This window comes from Cataglyphis hispanica, chromosome 9 (assembly GCF_021464435.1).
Source record: "Cataglyphis hispanica isolate Lineage 1 chromosome 9, ULB_Chis1_1.0, whole genome shotgun sequence".
Lineage (NCBI taxonomy): Eukaryota > Metazoa > Arthropoda > Insecta > Hymenoptera > Formicidae > Cataglyphis > Cataglyphis hispanica.
Genome location: NC_065962.1, coordinates 4,146,810 through 4,167,293, shown reverse-complemented (window position 1 = coordinate 4,167,293; position 20,484 = coordinate 4,146,810). Strand labels below are relative to the sequence as shown.

The 20,484-nt window shown below is 32.6% G+C and overlaps 1 protein-coding gene across 3 annotated transcripts in view; it reads right to left on the bottom strand.

Moving 5' to 3' along the window:
* LOC126851972 (uncharacterized) overlaps nucleotides 1–20,484 on the bottom strand; it is a 163,720-nt gene that overhangs the window by 54,173 nt on the left and 89,063 nt on the right. For all 3 annotated transcript variants that reach the window (XM_050596378.1, XM_050596381.1, XM_050596380.1), the window contains exon 8: nucleotides 5,284–5,479. In XM_050596378.1, coding sequence (XP_050452335.1) covers nucleotides 5,284–5,479 — 196 coding nt within the window. The remainder of the gene's footprint in view (nucleotides 1–5,283; nucleotides 5,480–20,484) is intronic.

Sequence of the window (20,484 nt, the reverse complement as noted above, 5' to 3'; positions counted from 1 at the left end):
ATGCTTCTATAATAATTTTCTAACAATGTATTTATTGCAAATATAATATATTAATTAATAGAGCACAAATTCACTCCATTAGCAAATATTCGCTCAATTGCACTAACATAACCTAACTTTGCCAATATAACATCAATTAAAAGAAATCACTTCTTTTTCCTGCACTATTCCGAATTATTATGTTTTCTGTTTATTTTGACATTTCTCTTCTTTGTTGCTGCGTATTCCGCGATACTCTTATCACTTTTAATTTTTTCAGTGCGTTATTCCGCGATATAAATTCTTATAATCTTAACATTTGTTATCCGCGATATATACTCTTATAATCTTACATTATTATTTTATATAGGGTGGTCCCGAACGTTCTAGCCAGACTGAGATCTTATAGGAAATTTAATTCTGAACAAAAAACCGAAAGTTCAATCATAAAACGCAAAATATTCAAATATTAGGATCTACAATAGGTGTAGTAAATCTCAAGCCTTAAGAAATTAATCAATTACAATGTGAGGAGAATAATCAATTCTTATTTATTTATTCGTAATTTTCTTATGGCTTAAGACCTACTATATCTATTATAGATCCGGGCTTATTAAAATAAATGCAAACCAAATTACTCGTTTTTTATGACTTAGTATGATTTTTTTTATATTAGTACTATATTTATGACTTAGTAATGATTTTTTTTATATTAGTACTATATTTTTTTATATTAATTTTATATTTTATTATATTAATATTATATTTTTTAATATTATATTTTTTATATTATAAAATAAATATATACAAAGTGAAAAAAATTATAAAATATAAAAAAAAATTATGCGTTTATATGTGTTAATAACTACACAACCTTACACAAATAAATCTTTTTTGGGCTGGCAGTTATCACATCCCATATTATTTAACCACACATTTTGTTCCTTTTCACTTCCTTTTCTTTTGGGAAGCTACACATTTTAATTCCCTGTGTTGATAAATTTTTACAATATTTGGCAACCAGACATTTTAATACTACAATAGAGGATAGAGGTTAATATAATTTATACATATGTCAAAAAATTGTATTAATTTGCACAAATATTATTATGCATTTATCTATTTATGTTTTAAAAGATATTAATCATAAATATAAAACACATAAACTTACTTTTTTTTTAATATACTTCATAAATTGTGCAAATGGCAAATCTTTGCTTGTGTTGTCACTTTTAAATCATATTTAAGGGAAACTTTCGCTTTAAATCCAAACATGGCGGAGCCAATTAAAAATCAGGCATACGGTGTGCAGACCAGTTCTCTGACTCTTTCTTATACCACCTATACTGAATGGTGGCAAAATAATGACGCCGGCAACTACATGGTGCTAGTGGGATACCTTGTCTAAAGTCACTAAATTACTTGTCAATCTAGTAACTTTAACTTTGTCCATGATGTACACGATCTTATCTGCTTCAAAATTTACGTTTTGTTTCGTTTGTATTTTAACTGACGTATAGACAAATTCAAGCCAAAGCTTAACTAGAGGTTATTTTAACAATACATATATTAATGTTTATGTATATTTTAGAATAAGTGGAAGTAAGTCGGCCGAGGTATCCTACTAGCGCCACGTAATGGATGGCGTCAGCCGTTTATTGTTATCAGATTATATATGTAATCAGCTATAAGTTTCATATGCCCTGTCCTTATGGGTGTTTATGAGAAGTAATTGGATATCCAATCGGATCGAACAGTGGTATTCAATCAGTTCATATCGAAATATTCTCTAGATTCGAATCATGTTTGCGTTGCCTCAGCAATAATCGGATTAAATATGAGATTTAATAAATCGTAAGAAATAAGTCTCAAGAAAACATAAGTTTAATAAAAGTAGAGAAATAGTTACGTGTAACTCATTATTATTTTAAACTACATTATTTTAAATATTAACACTTTATTTTCTCTAAAATATTTATTAATAATAAAAATATATACATTTTACTAATAAATTACTAAAAAATTTTGGAAAGAAATAAATTGTTCATAATCGCTCAGTATAATAATTGTTAGCTATAACTTAAATAAAATAATATTTTTTCAAAAACAATCTGAAGACAGATATAAGTGCAAATGAGAATAAATTCATTGAGCAACATTATGGTAGATATATTATAAAACTGAAAATAAATTTTTCAGTTAAGGAAAGTTTATTCAATACATATTTTTTACTTTTAGTTATTGTGCACATATTTAAAATAAAAAAACATATTATTTCAATAAGTATATTTTTATGATTTTTGGAAAATTATAACTTAGAAACAAATTTTTTGTCAGTTTTATGATATACCAAAATAATCTTGTTCAATGGAAATGGATCTATCTTCATTTGTACTTTTAGCTGTGTTTTCAAGCTGCTTCTGAAAAAATATCATTTTATTTAAATTATAAATAGCAATTAATACAATCAGATTGTAACGATGCATCCCCCTATTGTTCTCGACATGTCGCCCGTCGAAAGTCTGCCACCCGGCGAACACCAGCCGAGCAGGGGCAGAGGCGCTTAATGCCTTATTTTTAACAAACCTATATATGGCCGTTATACAGTAATACGATCGCCGAGCAGCGCCGCGCACTCCCGAAGAGCGCCGAGCGCCAGCTAAAGCTAAAAATCCTACGTCGTTTCCTCTAACGTCCCCCCGAAGGGGACGTTAAATGACGCGGATACCGTTACACGACGGGTATAAAAAGCCCGACAGATCTCTGATCTGTACCAGACCGATACCTGATTCCGCTCGAGCAGTACGCCCGAAAAATTAGACACCGCTTCGAAATCGTCAGAAGACAGGGGACAGGAGATTGACGTGTTCGCAGCGTCCGTCGAGAATTCTCGACTATCTGCTCCAGAGACGAATCCTTCCGAAAACCTCCGTATAGACAGAGAGCGGACAAGTTCGCCGCTTTTTTCGAGCATACTCGAGCCTTACGGTCCTAACACCTGACTATCCGAATTCTGCGTACAGACGTATCCCCCGAACCTTTCTGGGAACTGCAGCCGACCACCCGGCTAGACGCATCGCACCGCAAGATACTGTGTGCGATCTCGCGCTTTCTAATAAACGCATCTCGCCACGAGATGTGCGCGATCTCGCGCTTTATAATATATGCTCGCGAAATACTATTGTAGCGGTTTCGCCGCCCGCACTACCGCGCGCTCCGTGCCTAAGCACGCGCCCGCCTCACTGCACGCGCCCCGCGTCACCAAGCACGACGCGCTAGTGGCCGGGACCTTTAACTAGACACGCAAAACACTGTCTAGACTCGCATCATAACACCGCAACTATTATCTCAATTTTATATCAGCTGATCATTATCGAAGAGACAAATAAAAGATATTCATTACATCTCTCGTCTCCTCAATTGTATTTCATCCCTTCATGAATCCTGATCCCAGTTGCACTATCCGCGCACGCGAACCGTTCATGAAGCGGCCCGTTACATGATTATGAAAAATTTCTTTCCATTTTATCAATAAAACGTATACACTTTTATTATTAATAAATATTTTAGAGAAAATAAAGTGTTAATGTTTAGAATAATATAGTTTAAATAAGATAGTTTAAAATAATAATGCGGTACGTACCTATTTCTCTATTTTTATTAAACTTGTGTTCCTTTTCCACTTGTTTCTCACGATTTATTAAATCTCAAAATTAATGCGATTATTGCTGAGGCAACGCTAACATAATCTGATTAATTTAGGGGATTTTTCGATAAACTGATTGAGTACTATTGCTTGGTCCGATTTTAAATCCGATTACTTGTTGTAAATATACATGGTGTCCTCCTAAACTACCCATACACTCCTTTTCTTTCGAAAACTAAGCATTTTAAAGAAAAACGTTTTGAACAACAATTGTATGGTTTTAAGGGAAACATAAGATGGTGTCATTGGTTTGACCTAGGATGGCATCGTTAAAGTCAAGTCAAGGACACCTTTAATTTCTTAAATAAAATCCCTTATTTTTTGCATATTCTTATAGCTTATGTGAAGAGCTTTCCAAAACACTATAATAAAGTATTTTTTCATTAAGAATTTTTGGAATTATTTTGTATCTTAATCTGACATATTTTAATATAAAATATAAAATATCTCAAAAATTATTTAGTTTTCGATAATTGTATCGTAATACTTTTATGTACAGAATAATAAAATGGATCAAATGATGTAAAGAAAAAATAATTGTTATAGAAAAATATATTGCAAATAATTGCACACTTTTTTTTAAAAACAATTATTTTCTTTACACCATTTGATTCATCTTATTATTCTGTACATAAAAGTATTACGATACAATTATCAAAAACTAAATAATTTTCGAGATATTTTATATTTTATATTAAAATATGTCAGATTAAGATACAAAATAACTCAAAAAATTCTTAATAAAAAAATATTTTATTATAGTGTTTTGAAAAACTCTCGAGATAAACTACAAGAATATGCAATAAAAAATGGAGGTTTCCATTTAATAAACCGAAGTTGACTTTTAAATGACTGTCAAATCCAAGGTCACTATAAGATAGTCCCCTTTGTTCCTTACAACTTTTATACGAGTCGTTTTCCTTCAAACGTTGATCCTGAAAAGTTATAAGGGTGTAACTTTTAAAATGGGACATCTTGTATATATATATATATATATATATATATATATATATATATATATATATATATTAAACATTATTTATACTGAAACAAGCTATCATCATGGGTTATCGTGATTTATCATTTTTAAATAGAAAATCAGTCAAAAGACAGAAAAAAAATAAATAGAAATAAGGGAGTAATGGGGAAAAAGAAAGATAAAGATAGACAAAAAGAAGAATGTAAGAGAGGACAAAAAAGAAAGATAAAAAAGGGTAGAGTGATATATCACATATAATCAGTTTATATTCAATTTCTTTTCTTTTTTAAGTCATTGATATTATTCACTGTATTCATAATATATATAAAAAATATGTAGAAGCATTACATAACATTAAAAAGCATTAAAAACATTAAAAAGCATTAAAAACTTTAAAATAATTAAAATATTTACTTTGTCTTAAAAATGATAATATTAGTAAAAGTATTTTAATAATTAATAAGTGATAGATAATTAGATTTTTTATCTTGGGTTTTTTTTTCAGCAAAAATATCAATATTTTAAAAATTACAATACAAGAAATAATTGTAAAATAAATTCAATAAAAATGCCATGATCCTTTGTTGTTTATAATTTATAATTTAGCAACAATATTTACCAAAGAAACGTTGATATTCTTGATTTTTGGAGTTAAATAAAAACGGCTCACTGTAGTTAAAAAAATTAAAAGACATTATAATTAATTCATCTGGTTTCTGATATAACGGTGTTACATGTTCGTCAGGAAGGTAGATTTTGGTTAACTGATCCACACAAAGGCCATTTTCACATTCTGTAGCATTCGGTGGATTAAACTGAAATGTTTACGAAACTAAATCAATAACCTTTTATAAGAATAATATATATAATGTGCTTATGTATTAAAAATAATTAACATATAATTATAAATAATTAACATACAATTACATATAAAAAAATAATTACATATGCAAAAAAGTATATTTTTTACTCTGGTATCACTGTTGAGATATATTTTATAGAGTGCAGATATAAGTCAATAGCATTTTAAATCTAGAAAAAATCACTTTTGGTTTTTGAGATATATCAGTTTACAAAGAAAATATTATAAAAATAAAATAGAAAAAGAAAATAAAGAGACAGAAAAAAAAGAGATAAATTTTTTTCCTGCCGGATTCTCTATAAATAGATATTTTCTAATCAGGAAACCTCTTGGATATAATTCAGAACAGTGACTTTGACAATATATGTCAAGCTGAAGGCCATTGAGATGGGTCCCTTTTTGTAAAGTTTTACCTTAATTAAATAATATTAAAAAATTAAAAATATTTTTATTATATAATTTATATTTTTTATAATATCATTATATTATTTATTATTAAATATTCTTAGAATATTATATTAAATGTAATCATATTATTGTTATATTTAAGTTAATTTTTTATTCTTTAATTTAAGAATTTATAAAAAATACAAGTTCGTAATCTTTTTATTTAAATAAATATAAATTATTTATAATTTTCTTATTTTATTTCTTTTTACATTATTATGCTTTCCCTAACAATTTCTATTGGTTCCGCCATGTTTTTTTCAAACTTCGTTTCGACCATTAAAAAAAAAACACGTACTATGGCCAGACTCAATTCAGACTTGCACAAATGTAGGCCTTTAGTTTAGATGCGGTTACCATAGTAATTTTTCAATCAATCAATCGCTAACTGCAAAGCGTTGCTCAATATAACTCAGAACAATGCTAGCGCAATCTTTCGTCGAAAGCAGCAAACGGACTTGACGTTTTATTTTATATTTTATTATATATACCAATAATAATGACGTCGACGTTTATTATATATATCAATGATAATGACGTCGATGTTTCTTAAACAAAATTTTCACGTATGGAACTTTGGTAATAACTCTGATCATAAATCATATAGATAAAAAATAAAGACATTTTCCTTATATAATTAAGACCCAAGTTATTCATTAAGCCTATTAAAAACTCGATTGGCCCAGTCACTGTGAACCATAATTATGAGGTACTTGCAACTGACTGACTCGTGTATAGATACTCGTTGTGCCTCGCTATACTTGGCGCGAGACATTACCGTGTGTGAAAAATGTCATACGTGTTGAAAGGTATGACACAAACATCGCCATACAGAGAATGTCAACAGATATTATTAAAGAGCTGGAGCTTTTTAGAAAAGAACAGAAATGGTCAAATTCATAAAAAAGGGTGAAATCACAGCTATTTCGGTAAATATCATATTTATCCCAGTGAGTTTCGCATTCCAGTCGACATAAGGTAATACTCAGTGAAATACAGAAATTCATTGCTAACAAGGAGCTCTTCACGGATAAAATCTATTTCATGCCTGAGTTAAGTACTTGAAAAATCCAACTTCCAAAATTAACAAAAATGAAATTCACTATGAATCAGAAACGAAAAGTCTGTGCAAGTCGAGTAGCAAGTGAACCTCAAAATGAAGATTCCTCGCCGACCTTTTCGCAGCCAGTAATGGATCAAATCCAGACACTCCTATTGATATCAATTTGAACGCTGAGCATGTCAGTCTTCATACCTTAATAATGGTATGGTTGAAAAAACAAAATAAAGTAAGTATATAATTTAATACAAATATGTATCTAATTTTTATATAAGTACACGAAGAAAACTGCTATGTTTGTTAAATCCCTACTCTTTATGGTTAAAAAACAAAGTTATGTGAATTTAAGTTAAATAAATATTGTATTAAAAATTGTTGTTGTTACATCTTAATCCATATAATTCTCACAGTTGTGATATGTAATATTTAGTTGGTACACTCTGAATATATAGTTACTTCAACAATATGAATATTGCTGTCTCTCTATTGTGATCTGCAGAACAAATATTATAGTTGAGAGATCCGTAGGATTTAGTTGCGCCATGCAGCACTAAGAGTTTCATTCCAATACTTATGAACAAGCAGCAAAAAAACCAGTGTATCACATTGAGAGCACTATGATTTTTACAACCCTTTCGTATACATGAGCAAAAAATAATACTCATATGTTACTATAATTGGCTAAGTGATATCATTAATATTTTCTCTCTGTAACTAAATAATAATAACCAAAATTAAAATGATTATAAATATTAAATTAAAATTTCCAAAAATTATTTATTATTTAAGTAAAGAAATCAAAAAGCAAGTTGTTAAGAAATTTTTGCTTGCTTCTGTAGAAATAACTATTGTTGAAGAAGGAATAAATGCTTCGGAGAGCTCTACTTGCTAAAGACGAGGCTAATATTATTTGCTCTATATGTCAGAAAAAGACAAAAGCCCATAAACTCGAATATGGGAAATAAGGAAAAATGAGATAAGTGAAATTAAATTTTGAGACACTCTTCAAATCTCATTTTTTCAATCGGGCAGTCCTCGTGGTACACAGATACATAGCAGTAATTATCATACTGGAAAGACAAAGCAAGTCCCTTTTATGAACTTTTTTTGCAATCTTTTTCAGGAAATCAGCTTAAAGACAATGAATTGATGAATGAATTCCAAGAAGAATATCAGAGTCAAGATGAAAATGACATTGATGTTAGAATCGTCAAAGGAAGAAATATTCTGCAATAGATTCTGTCAAATATGGCATCTCGGAGGTATGGTATCACTGAAACAACGAGTTTAGCGGGAATAACTTCCTGAAGTAATCAAGGCGCATATTGCTTCAAGAAAACACTCTCCATCACGCGCCAATAGCTTTAAAATCTTGAACAAAACTATAAAACATAAGGATAAAAGATCTCGAATATACAAGGCACAGAGATTACGCTACAGATTTATTACAAAAAATCAAACTCGAATATCGTAATTTTTTAGAATTTTAAACAACATTGACCTAATTTTACAAAAAAATATAAAGAGTTAAAAATATGTTTAGAGAATGCTTTATTAATTAGAGAAGAAACATCGGAAGAAAATGTTAGAAAAAATTATGATGAGAAAAATACTTTTTTATTACAAATATTTATTAATTCTGCTAAAAAGAATGTAAACATGTCAAACCAAATGTCAAATCCTAGTTTTAGATACTAGTAAGTCCCTCAAATTATTTTTGACATATTTATGCTTGGAGGGAGATTACTATACGAAACACTGTATAAGAACCTTTTCCTATTTCTGTAAACAGATACTTGCAAAAGAATGGACAAAAAATGATTGAGGGAGAATTACGTTGTGATCAATTGAAATCTTACTTACGTGAAAGAAACTTGCTTTTTACTGTATGGATCTCGGAGAATGTTACAAGAATAACTGGTAAAATTCAATATGATCTTTTAACAAATCAATAGGATTAATTTTACCACTTAATGAGCATGGAATGCCTATTCGATCATTTTTAGCCAAATCAACCAAGGAAATTGAACATAATTTCAGCGATAAAAAGAGCCATTAATTTATGCCATTATGGCACATCCAATTGCAGAACATTTTAATCTATTTCATTTGTCATTATTCGGTACTGATAATAGATTTATGACCTAGGATGTCACTAAACTGGAAATTCATTCTTAAAGAACTAGTTACATTTGGAATAACTGTAACTCGGATTTTTATCAGATGGAAACCCTCGTTTATTAGAAACAATGTTACGCTTAAACACGCGCGTCTTGAAATGTGTGCAAGTTTCTTTGTTTTTTAAACAAACAAACTAACGAAAGAATCAGTTAGATTGGACGATTGACGGCGCTGGCGGAGTGCGTGGTGTAAAATAAACACGCTTTGATTGTGCCATCGCGCGTCTTGTTGCTATTGGCATTCAAGTTGCGACTGGCATTATTTTTTTTTTGTCATAGTACATACAGTCCCACAATTTTTGCGAGATTCCGTATATTTGAATTGTCATCGGTGAAATTAAAATAAAAGTGCGGGATCTCGCGAGATTGCAACTTTTATATTGCATTATATATATAGCATTAATTTTTGATATTTATTTTGCATATAAAACTTTTCTAATTTTAGTTACTGTATATACAAATTGTTTATTTTATTAGTTGATAGCATTGATAATTCTAAGTTATTTCTATATTCCAACGTTTTTTTTCTTGTATATTCTGTCCCATTGTTCATTATATTATAACTCTTTTTGTCGTGTTAAGAATAAATCGAAGGAATCATTGTGCAATCGTATCTGATTTATTTTAGAGTTGCTTCCTGCACAAATAAGTTTTCAACAAGTTAGGGTTCAGGATTGAAATAAAATAACAATTCATTTAAGATGAGCGTTGAAACGAAGTACGCCATAATTAAACTAAACAATATGAACTTACTTCGTATGAAAGTTTAAAATGCAGTTGCTTCTGATGAAAGTGCATGGAAAAATATCATTCCAGATCCATCGAATTCAATGATGGAAGCATGAAATAAGAAGGATTTTGTTGCATATGCAACTATCGACTTGAATATGGAGGACGAGCACGAACTTAATACAACCACAAAAACAATGAAGTCCGCATGAGAAGAGTAAATCAAAAGTTTGGTGCGACTAATAAAGCGTCTTATGAGTATTAAATTGGACACGTAGATTTAGAAATGTACGTGTAACCGAAGCATTTCAATAATTATATGATATTGGCAACGAGATGAAAACTGATGATTGACATGTTGTAGTACTGTTAGATAATTTGCCAAAATGTTTTGATACTTTAGTAACAATAGAAGTATCAAATAACATTAGAGTAATAACATTAGAATCAAGAGAAAGTGAATTGATGACGACCATAATAAAGCTACGTTTATTGGACGAATGGAAGAAACGTAAAAATACACATTCTAACGAAGCAGATGGTGTAATGGTTTTACATCATTGGTGAGTACTAATAAGATAAGTAATGACCGACATCGTATATTACTTCTGCAAAGAAACATTTTGCATTTCAAACTAAAGTGTCTAAAGTACAAGAAGTCCTTGAAGGATAAAAAAAAGGAAAAGAAAAGAGCGGTGCTATCAAGCAACATGCAAATTTAATAGAAGCAAAATAATGATTTTTATATTTAACTTCAAAATTCAAACACGAATGGATAGTTGATTTAGATGCAATATTTAGATGCAATATCGCACATCATATTCAACAGAACATGTTTGCCGAAATCGACAAGAATCATCAAGAGAAGATTTTCGTTGCTAACGGACAACATATGGCAGTTAAGGAAATCACAGGTGCAGCACAGATCTACATAGTAAACACTGATGAAAAAAGGTGGTCAATTAAAATTCAGGACGTATTTTATGTACCATTGATAAATGGAAATTTGTTGTCAGTTTGTAAGCTTGTAATAATGTGATTGGTTTAATGTCAATTTTTTGGAATGAAAATTGTAATATCATGCATCAAGATATTCAAATAGTCACAGCAGAATTATAGAATAACTTGTATGTATTGAAGGAAGTCAACGAGATGCTGTTAATCAATGATGAAGATCATTCAAAGAATTGTATACACTAATAACACAAATGATGTGGACATCAAGATTTGGACGTAGTGAAGCGCTTAACACGTTTGCGACGGGATGTACCACCGATGGTACATTCTTGTCTGTCCCATGGGACGGGATGAGTCATCGGTGGTACATACACAATTGTCCCATCGGGCGGATTGAGCCACCGGTACATGAACTATTTTCGCGTCATAAAATTTAAATAACTGATTATTTATTAAAAAATTTATATATATCTTTACATCTATTTCTTTTTATGAATTTCTTTAAAACATTTCAAACACATAACCGGTTGATTGTCTCAAAGAGGACAAAAAGTTGTAACGCGCTTAGCTTTTTTGTTATGGAGACGCCTACTTTTTCAGATAATTTTTTATAACATTCTTTGCAACGTTTTCGAACATTTCTCGCAAAGCCCGGATATTTTTCTAAATAATGATGGTCCTTATGTTTTATTTGCCTTATTGGCATTTCGTTAGCTGCTATTAATTCGTCAATAATTATTTCTCTGAATTTTAAAATGCTTAATTGGCGACTGCTCCATTTTTTGTGCATGTAATACGCATTTACAACTGCTGTACCGCAAAGCAGCTGTAGTACAATTTTTTTATACCACTTTAGTGTTTTTCTTAAGCAATTATAATAGGATGACATTTGATCTGACAAATCAACACCTTTTTTTTGCATTATTATAATCAAAAACGAGATCAGGTTTTTTTTCCAGCTTTTCTTTCGATTAGTATACATTTATGATTTTTCTGAGTTGTTAACATGGAAACTGTTCTGTTATCGGTCCACTTGACGAATTTTATGCCTGAATTATTTTTAACGGCCATAATTTTCCCACGTTTTTGTTTTGTTTTTGCTTCTACTGGCAAAAATTTTCGGTTTTTCTGCACTGTTCCGCAAAAGTACGTTTTTTTTTGTAACAGTGATTGTGCTAAAGGAATACTGGAATAATAGCTGTCTGTATACAAAGTTCGATGTTCAAATAATAAGCCATCCATCAGTTTTTCCACAACATCGTATGCATGTCCGTTTGTTGAAGTTGTTGATCTCTTTCCTATACATCTAAATCATAAGTATAGCCATTTGGTAAGCACAATTTATATAATTTTATACCATATTTATGGCGTTTCTCTTTGATGTATTGGCGAAAACGCAAGCGTTCACGTCATAAAATCATGCTCTCATCTATTACTACAGTTTTCCCAGGTTTTACTGTACTCTTGAACGTAGAAATAATTTCTTCCATAATGTCCCTAATTTTGTTCAAGGGATCTTCGATTCTGCATGTTTTATTGTCAGAAAAATGTAAATATTTCAAAATGGTCAAGAAACGATCGCGCTTCATGACACTTTTTATACGGGCATTACTATACATGTTATTTTCGGACCAATATAGCCTAGTGTTTGGCATTTGTATAATCCCCATAATTAATAATATACCTATAAAAACCTTCATTTCGCTTATTGTAATGGATACCCAGCAGCTCTGATGTTTTTTTGTTTTCTTTCCACTGCCACTTTGCATGGCATATTCATTTATCTGTTGAACCATACGATGAATTATGCTATCGGTCAGAAAAAGTCTATATATCTCCAACGGATCATCGCAATTAATATTTTGTATTAGAAGCTCCGCGTCTTGCGCTCATGTTCTATCACTTCTTTTTGTGTTTTTGTTGTCTGAATTGGTTGCCATTCTTCTTCTTGAAACGTTATATTTGTAGACAAATGCAAATTCGAAAGTGAAAGGCATGAAATTTCAATACTATATTCTACCTCAGATGTATTTTCATCTGAAGTATAATAGATAGGACGTGGCTTTTTCGTTCTATAATATATATCAGATTCATCTGATGAATAATCGAATTTCCTTTTTGACATCCTGGGGATAATTATTTTGACTGAAATTCGATTTGTAATTAAGGTTATAATACATATACAAACGTTGTATTGTCAAAAATACAACTAAATATTGAGATATATATATAGAATATTACCTCAGAAATAAAATATTATGTAAATTATTATAGCAAAATATTTATTTTGTTATACTTCTTGGATGAACAATAGTCGGATGTAATTTTGACAGAAACAACAACGTGTGTTTTTATTTCGATTGTTTATATTCACAAAAGATGAACAATGTTGAATAAACGAGCATATGATTAATTTTGAATTCCGAATGAAAAAATAGATCACTTCTTAAGTGCCATCTCTGAGTCTCAAGTGTAACACCAAGGAGAAAATAAATGCATACATAATTTCGAATTAGCCCCGCCAGATGGAAGAAAGCGCGAGAAACAACGCCGCCCCACGGCGGGGACACTAAATACTGGCCCCGTTGCGAACGTATTAAGTAAAAATGGATTGTTAAAGGTACAGACATTGTAAAATGTCCAATTCGTGAGACATGTGATATATACCAACAAGAGAAAATGACACAAATATTTCCAAAAGCAGTGGACAACCATTTAAAAAAAATTATAGAATTTCGTTCACACACATGTTTGCAGTCCCATACAAACAACGATATTATCAGGGAAGAGTACTCAAATTTATTGATCATCATATTTTTTCTGTTGTTTATCTGCTGCAGAACAAATCAGACATATTCCGTAAATTGAAAGACTATGTTCAGTTGGTCTAAACAATGTTTAATAAACAACGAAAGATTATATGTTCTGCAGTGAGTAAACCAATAACGAAGTTGTAAAATATTTGAACAAAAGAGGTATACAAACTCAGTACATTGTACACAACATGTAGCTCGCAAAATGGAAGTTGAGCATAAAAACAGAATGCTCATTGAAATGGTACATTGTATGATTATTGAATCGAAACTGGATAACTGCTTTTGGCGAGAAACTATTGTTATGTCCGGTAGACTTCACGAATGTTCCTTTTTTATACTAATATATAAATTATTGCGTCCAAGAGACTGCATGATTGTTTTCTTTCATCGAAAATTCGTTAATGACATAAGATTTGTTAGTGACATAAATTACGTTCTAAGAAATGGTCTACGTCCGACAGAAAGAATAAACAGGCGAAGTCTGAAAAGCGAGACTGTGTAATCTCGTTGTCGAAAGTCAAATATAAAAACAGATCCATAAATTTAAACATTATAACTTACTCTAAAGGCTCGGAATTTTTAAACAAAAAATACAGATAGTCAAGCACTAGAAATTTTAAACCATGACAAACAGACAGCGAGATACTCGAGCTCGAGTTCGGATATCAGACCTAAGAATTTTAAACTAAAAAATAATAAACAGAGCACAAAAATAATGATCCATTGATGATCCGGAGTTGAGACTCGCGACACTCGACGCCGCGCGCTCGATCGCCAGACCACCCGCTCATGTTATATGTTTATCATAAATTCCAAGTAAAATGTCAACTTAGGTGATTACTGCGAACTGAGCATGACTCAATCCGTAAAACGAAAGCCTCACCCTCGCCCGATAGCAACTACTCTCCATTGGTCAAACTCAACCAATACCTATGATCTAAGAATCTAGAGCAACGCCCTAGGAAAAATCGGAGGGCGTGATTAGAAACAACTATTCGTTAAAATAGATTAACAAACCAATGGAGAGGAGGAGCAAAAGGGTTTAATAAACGTCGGACAAGACCACGGGACGCTCTCTAACGTTCCAAAAGTTCAGTCTTTCGGGCAGTCTCCTTATACTCGGTCGAGAATATAGCGCCAAGAGTGCCGTGTCCTCGCGAAAAAGACTTTGGACGTACCTTAAGCACTCAAGACTTTATCGTGAACCGATTCCTGCCCTCAGTGAAATTCGCGTTAAGATTTTATAGTGCGTTTAGTGTTACAAAGACTGTCCGAACCAATCAACCTTATTGTGAACACTGAGGCAGTCAACCTCCACCCGACGAGCTCGAGAGCCAAAATCTACAGGGTCGATCACGTTATTTTATCATCGCACTCAACAAGTAGTAAGTGCTTAAATTCTTCAACTAATTAATCCAAATAATTCTTGGTTAACCATCCGACTAAACTTTATTCAAAATCCTGTTACATTGACCATTAACAATTTAGAATTATTTATTAAAGGTAAATTATTATTATTACATTTCCTTCCCATACTTCCGAAATTCTTTATCAATCACCAAGGGTCGCTCGCATTTTGCAGGGCTACCCGTGATTCTCTCTCTCCTTCTCTCTGACTTTCTCTTACTCTCTCACTCATTCTCTTTATCCATCACTAAGGGTCGTCCGCGTTTTGCGGAGCTACCCGTGATTCTCTTACTTTCTCACTCTCTTTATAAGTCACCTAGGGTCGTCCGCATTTTGCGGAGCTACCCGTGATTCTCTTTACTCTCACTCATTCTCTTTATCCATCACTAAGGGTCGTCCGCGTTTTGCGGAGCTACCCGTGATTCTCTTACTTTCTCACTCTCTTTATAAGTCACCTAGGGTCGTCCGCATTTTGCGGAGCTACCCGTGATTCTCTTACTCTCTCACTCATTCTCCTTATCCATCACTATGGGTCGTTCGCATTTTGCGGAGCTACCCGTGATTCTCTCTTTCTCTCTCTGACTCTCTCACTCTCTTTATCAGTCACCAAGGGTCGTCCGCGTTTTGCGGAGCTACCCGTGACTCTCTTATTATTCAGTTACCAAGGGTCGTCCGCGTTTTGCGGAGCTACCCGTGACTCTCTTATTATCTCTCTCTTATTATTTAGTTACCAAGGGTCGTCCGCGTTTTGCGGAGCTACCCGTGACTCTCTATTTATCTCTCTCTTATTATTCAGTTACTAAGGGTCGTCCGCGTTTTGCGGAGTTACCCGTGACTCTCTTATTATCTCTCTTATTATTTAGTTACCAAGGGTCGTCCGCGTTTTGCGGAGCTACCCGTGACTCTTTATAATATCTCTCTCACTATTCAGTTATTCTGGGTCGTCCGCGTTTTGCGGAGCTACCCGTGACTCTCTCGCTCTCTCACTCTCTTTCTATTAACTACCAAGTTTGTTGCAAATCTCCAAGAATTATTGCGGATTTATTTTTTTGTTATATATATATATATATATATATATATATATATATATACCCCAAATCGTTTTTTATTTTATTTATTATTATACCCTCCTTCAGTGGAAGGAGCAAATAGGAAACGATCCTCCCGTGCGTCAGTGAAGCGGGCGCGTAACCGTCGAAATAGACGGCTTAGGAAGAGGTTGGCTCGGGCTCAGGCGGAAACTAGTACCTTAAGCAATGTTAGCATTAATCTCGACACAGACGTAGTCACTACCGACACTCCTCGCTCCCCAACCCCCGTTACTTCTCCTCCACCCTCTCTACCCATTCAAGATCGGAGTCGCCCACCCTCGATCATTATTTTAGGTGACTCCCTATTCTTCCCTCATCATTCCCCTCACCAACAAGACCCTCGAACTACGGGATACTGACAGCGAACCAGAGATAGTATCTACAGAGACCGAAGACTCGTCTCGGTCCGAACGGGAGCCGTCATCTCACTGGCCAGACTTTTCTGAGGATTACCTCTACTTCCGGACATTGGCCCAGTTCCCCCGATATACGACCCTCTTCCGGACGGAGCCATTTGCATCGGGCCCGGTCCGGTGGACCGCGAGGAATTCCTGACTGCACTGACCAAGGCCCCACCAGACACCGTAATCCCGTGGTTCGTCCTGGGGTCTCACTATCCTGTCGCTGTTCCCATAGAAGTCCTCTGGAGACAATTCCCCTGTATCCTAGAGGAGATCTCGTAACACACACACACACACACATATACACACAAAGCACATAAATATTAAATAATAGTTAATAAGCGATATATATATATATATATATATATATATATATTAAATGTTTAACAAGATAAACTTAATAATTTGTTTTCATTCTTTGCTCACTTATTTGCTCTAATTTTTCTTTTATTATGCAATAAATGCAAAATTTGATATGTAAACAATAATACTCTTTTTCTTTGCTTAATCCCTTTTCCTCTCTCATATCCCGAGATCGCACAAGGTCCCGTCCCGGGTAATAAGGATTTAGTTCCTTTACCGAAAAGGGGACCATCGAACGAACGGCCTACTGACCGAGTAAAAGCGACCCTTCCGGTCGTTGACCTGTCACAGGCCCAGGTCAATTCGTTCGACTCCGAGACACTCGTTGTCGAGCGTTTGTCTAGCGGAGTTAAGTAGGTTACGCCCTCCCGCTGACTCTGACTCTTAAGGGTCTGGACGAGAAACTATGATAGCGAACTATTCATAATCGCTTACCATCGAAGTTAGCCCAAATGACTCCCTACAAAAGGCAGTTTGACAAAAAGCCAAACATTCAGCATTTCAAATAATTCAAAATGCTATGTATATATTTATGCAAAAAACATCAGAAATTGGATCCAAAAACTATCTCAACGATATTAGTTGACTATGATAATAAATCAAAAACATACCGATGTTCTTATGCCGCCGAAGAAGTATAAGTATTCAAGATTGTTTGTAAAAATTTAGGAATTCGGATTCCGCCCAAAGACTTTTATTAGTCCTTAATATAATTAACATTCACTTTTAAATAAAAATTTTGAGTATTTATTTTTAGTTTATTTAATCACAATATCGCACATTAATTCGCGTCCTGTATTTCGCATTAGCGAAAAAAAATTGAAAAATCTTGGCACGTGTCTGAAGTCAAGTTTTTATCGCGAGACTCACTTCCCGATTTCTCTTGACTTACATTTTCCAATTATTTAAATTTATTATAACATAACTTTATCCAATTACCTGATATATACTGGCACTACTTCTCTGCCACTACTAACTGCTCTATAATATTTTTGATATTGCTCGCCGCTCGTTAGCGGTAGATCTTATTGTTTCTCTTTAGTCTCATCGGAGGGGATTATTTAGCGACATGATCATGTAATATGTAAACTTGGTAATATGTAAAATTTGTAAACTTGTATAATATGTAAAATATTTACATTATATCATATATCGTTGTATTCGTTTCAAATAGCGTTACAACTTTTTTTTATGTCAAAATATTCATATTATTATAAAAAAAATATGCACTCCTTTCCATCCTTAACATATAGCTTTTGAAAGCAACCACTATGTTCACAATAAAATTCAGTTTGAACCAATTGATATATATTTGTTATATCTGTCTGATATATATTTGTTGGTATATCTCTTTTAATTTAAAAAATAAAAGTGATAGTACCTGTATGTACCTGTGGTTATTGTTGCTCGATCGCTAAAGTTGAATCCGTAAGTATTTAAAACATTCGTTATTTTCAAAGAAAGAATTTATATATATATAGATTACTAATGAAAAAGACTTCCATATGTAACATAAAAATCATGCAGTTTTTTTCTCGAATTAAATTCGGTGTAAATGTTATTATATGTTATTATATATATGTTTATTTATATTATAATGTAATAGTTTGAGTTCACGAGAATTCGCGACATTATTTCTGAATTGCCCGACTCCTTCAAGATAAATAAATAAATTACAGTTAAAATCGACAAGAAATCCTCGACGCTCAATACAGAAAACGAAAGGCAAATGAGGAAAAGCCAAAACAGCTAGCTCTTTTTTAAAATATTTGAAAGGAGAGTAAAAATCGATCTTATCATATGTCTATGAAAGCAACAACGTAGAGACAGATGTTCGTATAGTAATTGAAATCGAACAGTCTAATGAAGATATATCAATATTTGGAAGTCGAGAGATTCAAATGTCGGCAATAAATAAAACATCAAAAAGTCACGAAAGTCATCAGGATTGTCAAGAGACAATTACTGTACAAAATAAAGTTGAACTGAAACCCTTTAGTTTAAATGACATAAGCTCGTAGTCAATATTTTTAGAAATCGCATTAGTTACAAAATTGGTTTTGAAAAGCCTAATTCAAAATAAAGAAGGACCTTTCGCTGCAGCAACGACAAGTGTTACAAAGACCAATTGCATTATTAAAAATACGTTTCATCCTAATTGTTTGAGGTCGCACATAATATAATTTAACATAATATAATTAACAAAAATAAAAATAAAAGATAATATAATTTAACATAAATTATTTTAAGCTAGATAGATTGCGACATGGGCAAAATTCATAATATCATACTTTTAAGGGCGAAAAACAGCAACAGCTATATGAATGTTATTATCAAAGTTTTTATGTTGCTAACGGAGTCATGTCGCAAACAAGTAGCGAAAACAACTTTAACCCTTTTGCTACGAGCGTCGCCTATAGACGACATCCGCGCGACGATCTGTGTGTACGAGCGCTGCCTATAGACGACATCCGCGTGATACCACTTGACCATGAAACCCGCGATGTTTTTATTTTTACGCATACTGCACATCGATCACACTTGTCTCATTCTCTGGTTTGTTCGCATTTGTTTTAAACAAGTGAAATATAAACATGCATTGTTTGGGAGCAATCGGAGCAAGAATCACGCTCCAGTCTCCTTCAAGCTGTCAGTGGCTAATATTCAACCGTCTTGAATTAATCCGAGTAAAGGTATATTTTGAACGCGAAATATATATATTTGAAAATATATATATTCTGTACGTCGAATCAAGTTTCTTCTGTATTCTATTCGAGAGTGAAGTGTTTGTATTGTACAAAAGTACAACGTAACAAGAAATCTTCTTTAAATCATTAGAAGAAATTGAATAGTAGCTGTTAAGTTTTCAAGGTTTGCAACATTTATTTGAAAATTTTACTTGGGGCTTTATTTAGTTTGTTTTATAAAATCTTTTTGTATTTCCCTTATTAGAATGTCACAGAGAAACTCGAAAAGAATTCCATCCTCTAATGGCTTAACTGATTCAGACAGTGATTCAGATAATGAAAATCAAATTAATGTAATACGACACAGAAATAGAAGAGCTATATGTAGTACTTCTGAATTAGAAGCTGAACAGATTGAAATCCATGACAATAACTCTGAAGTATGGACGTCAAAAACATTCGTCCCCAAAATATATAAGTTTGCGGTAGCGGATTCAGGAATTAAAAGAAATATTAATAGATCCGCAAAAATCTTAGACTTTTTTCAATTTTTACTTTCTGAAGAGTAAAGTTGATTGCAAGGGAAACTAATCGATATTGGTCTCGAAAGAGTAATAGTAACGTAAATATGTCAGATGGAACAGGACTAGCCGAATTATATTGTTTTTTTGCTGTGTCATTATTGATGACACGCAACAAGAAATTATCATTAGCAGAGTACTGGAGTAAAGATAAACTTCTGCGTAGCGATATCTTTAGAGAAGTAATGACGAGAGACCGTTATTTCAAATTACTACAAATGCTACATTTCACCGATGTT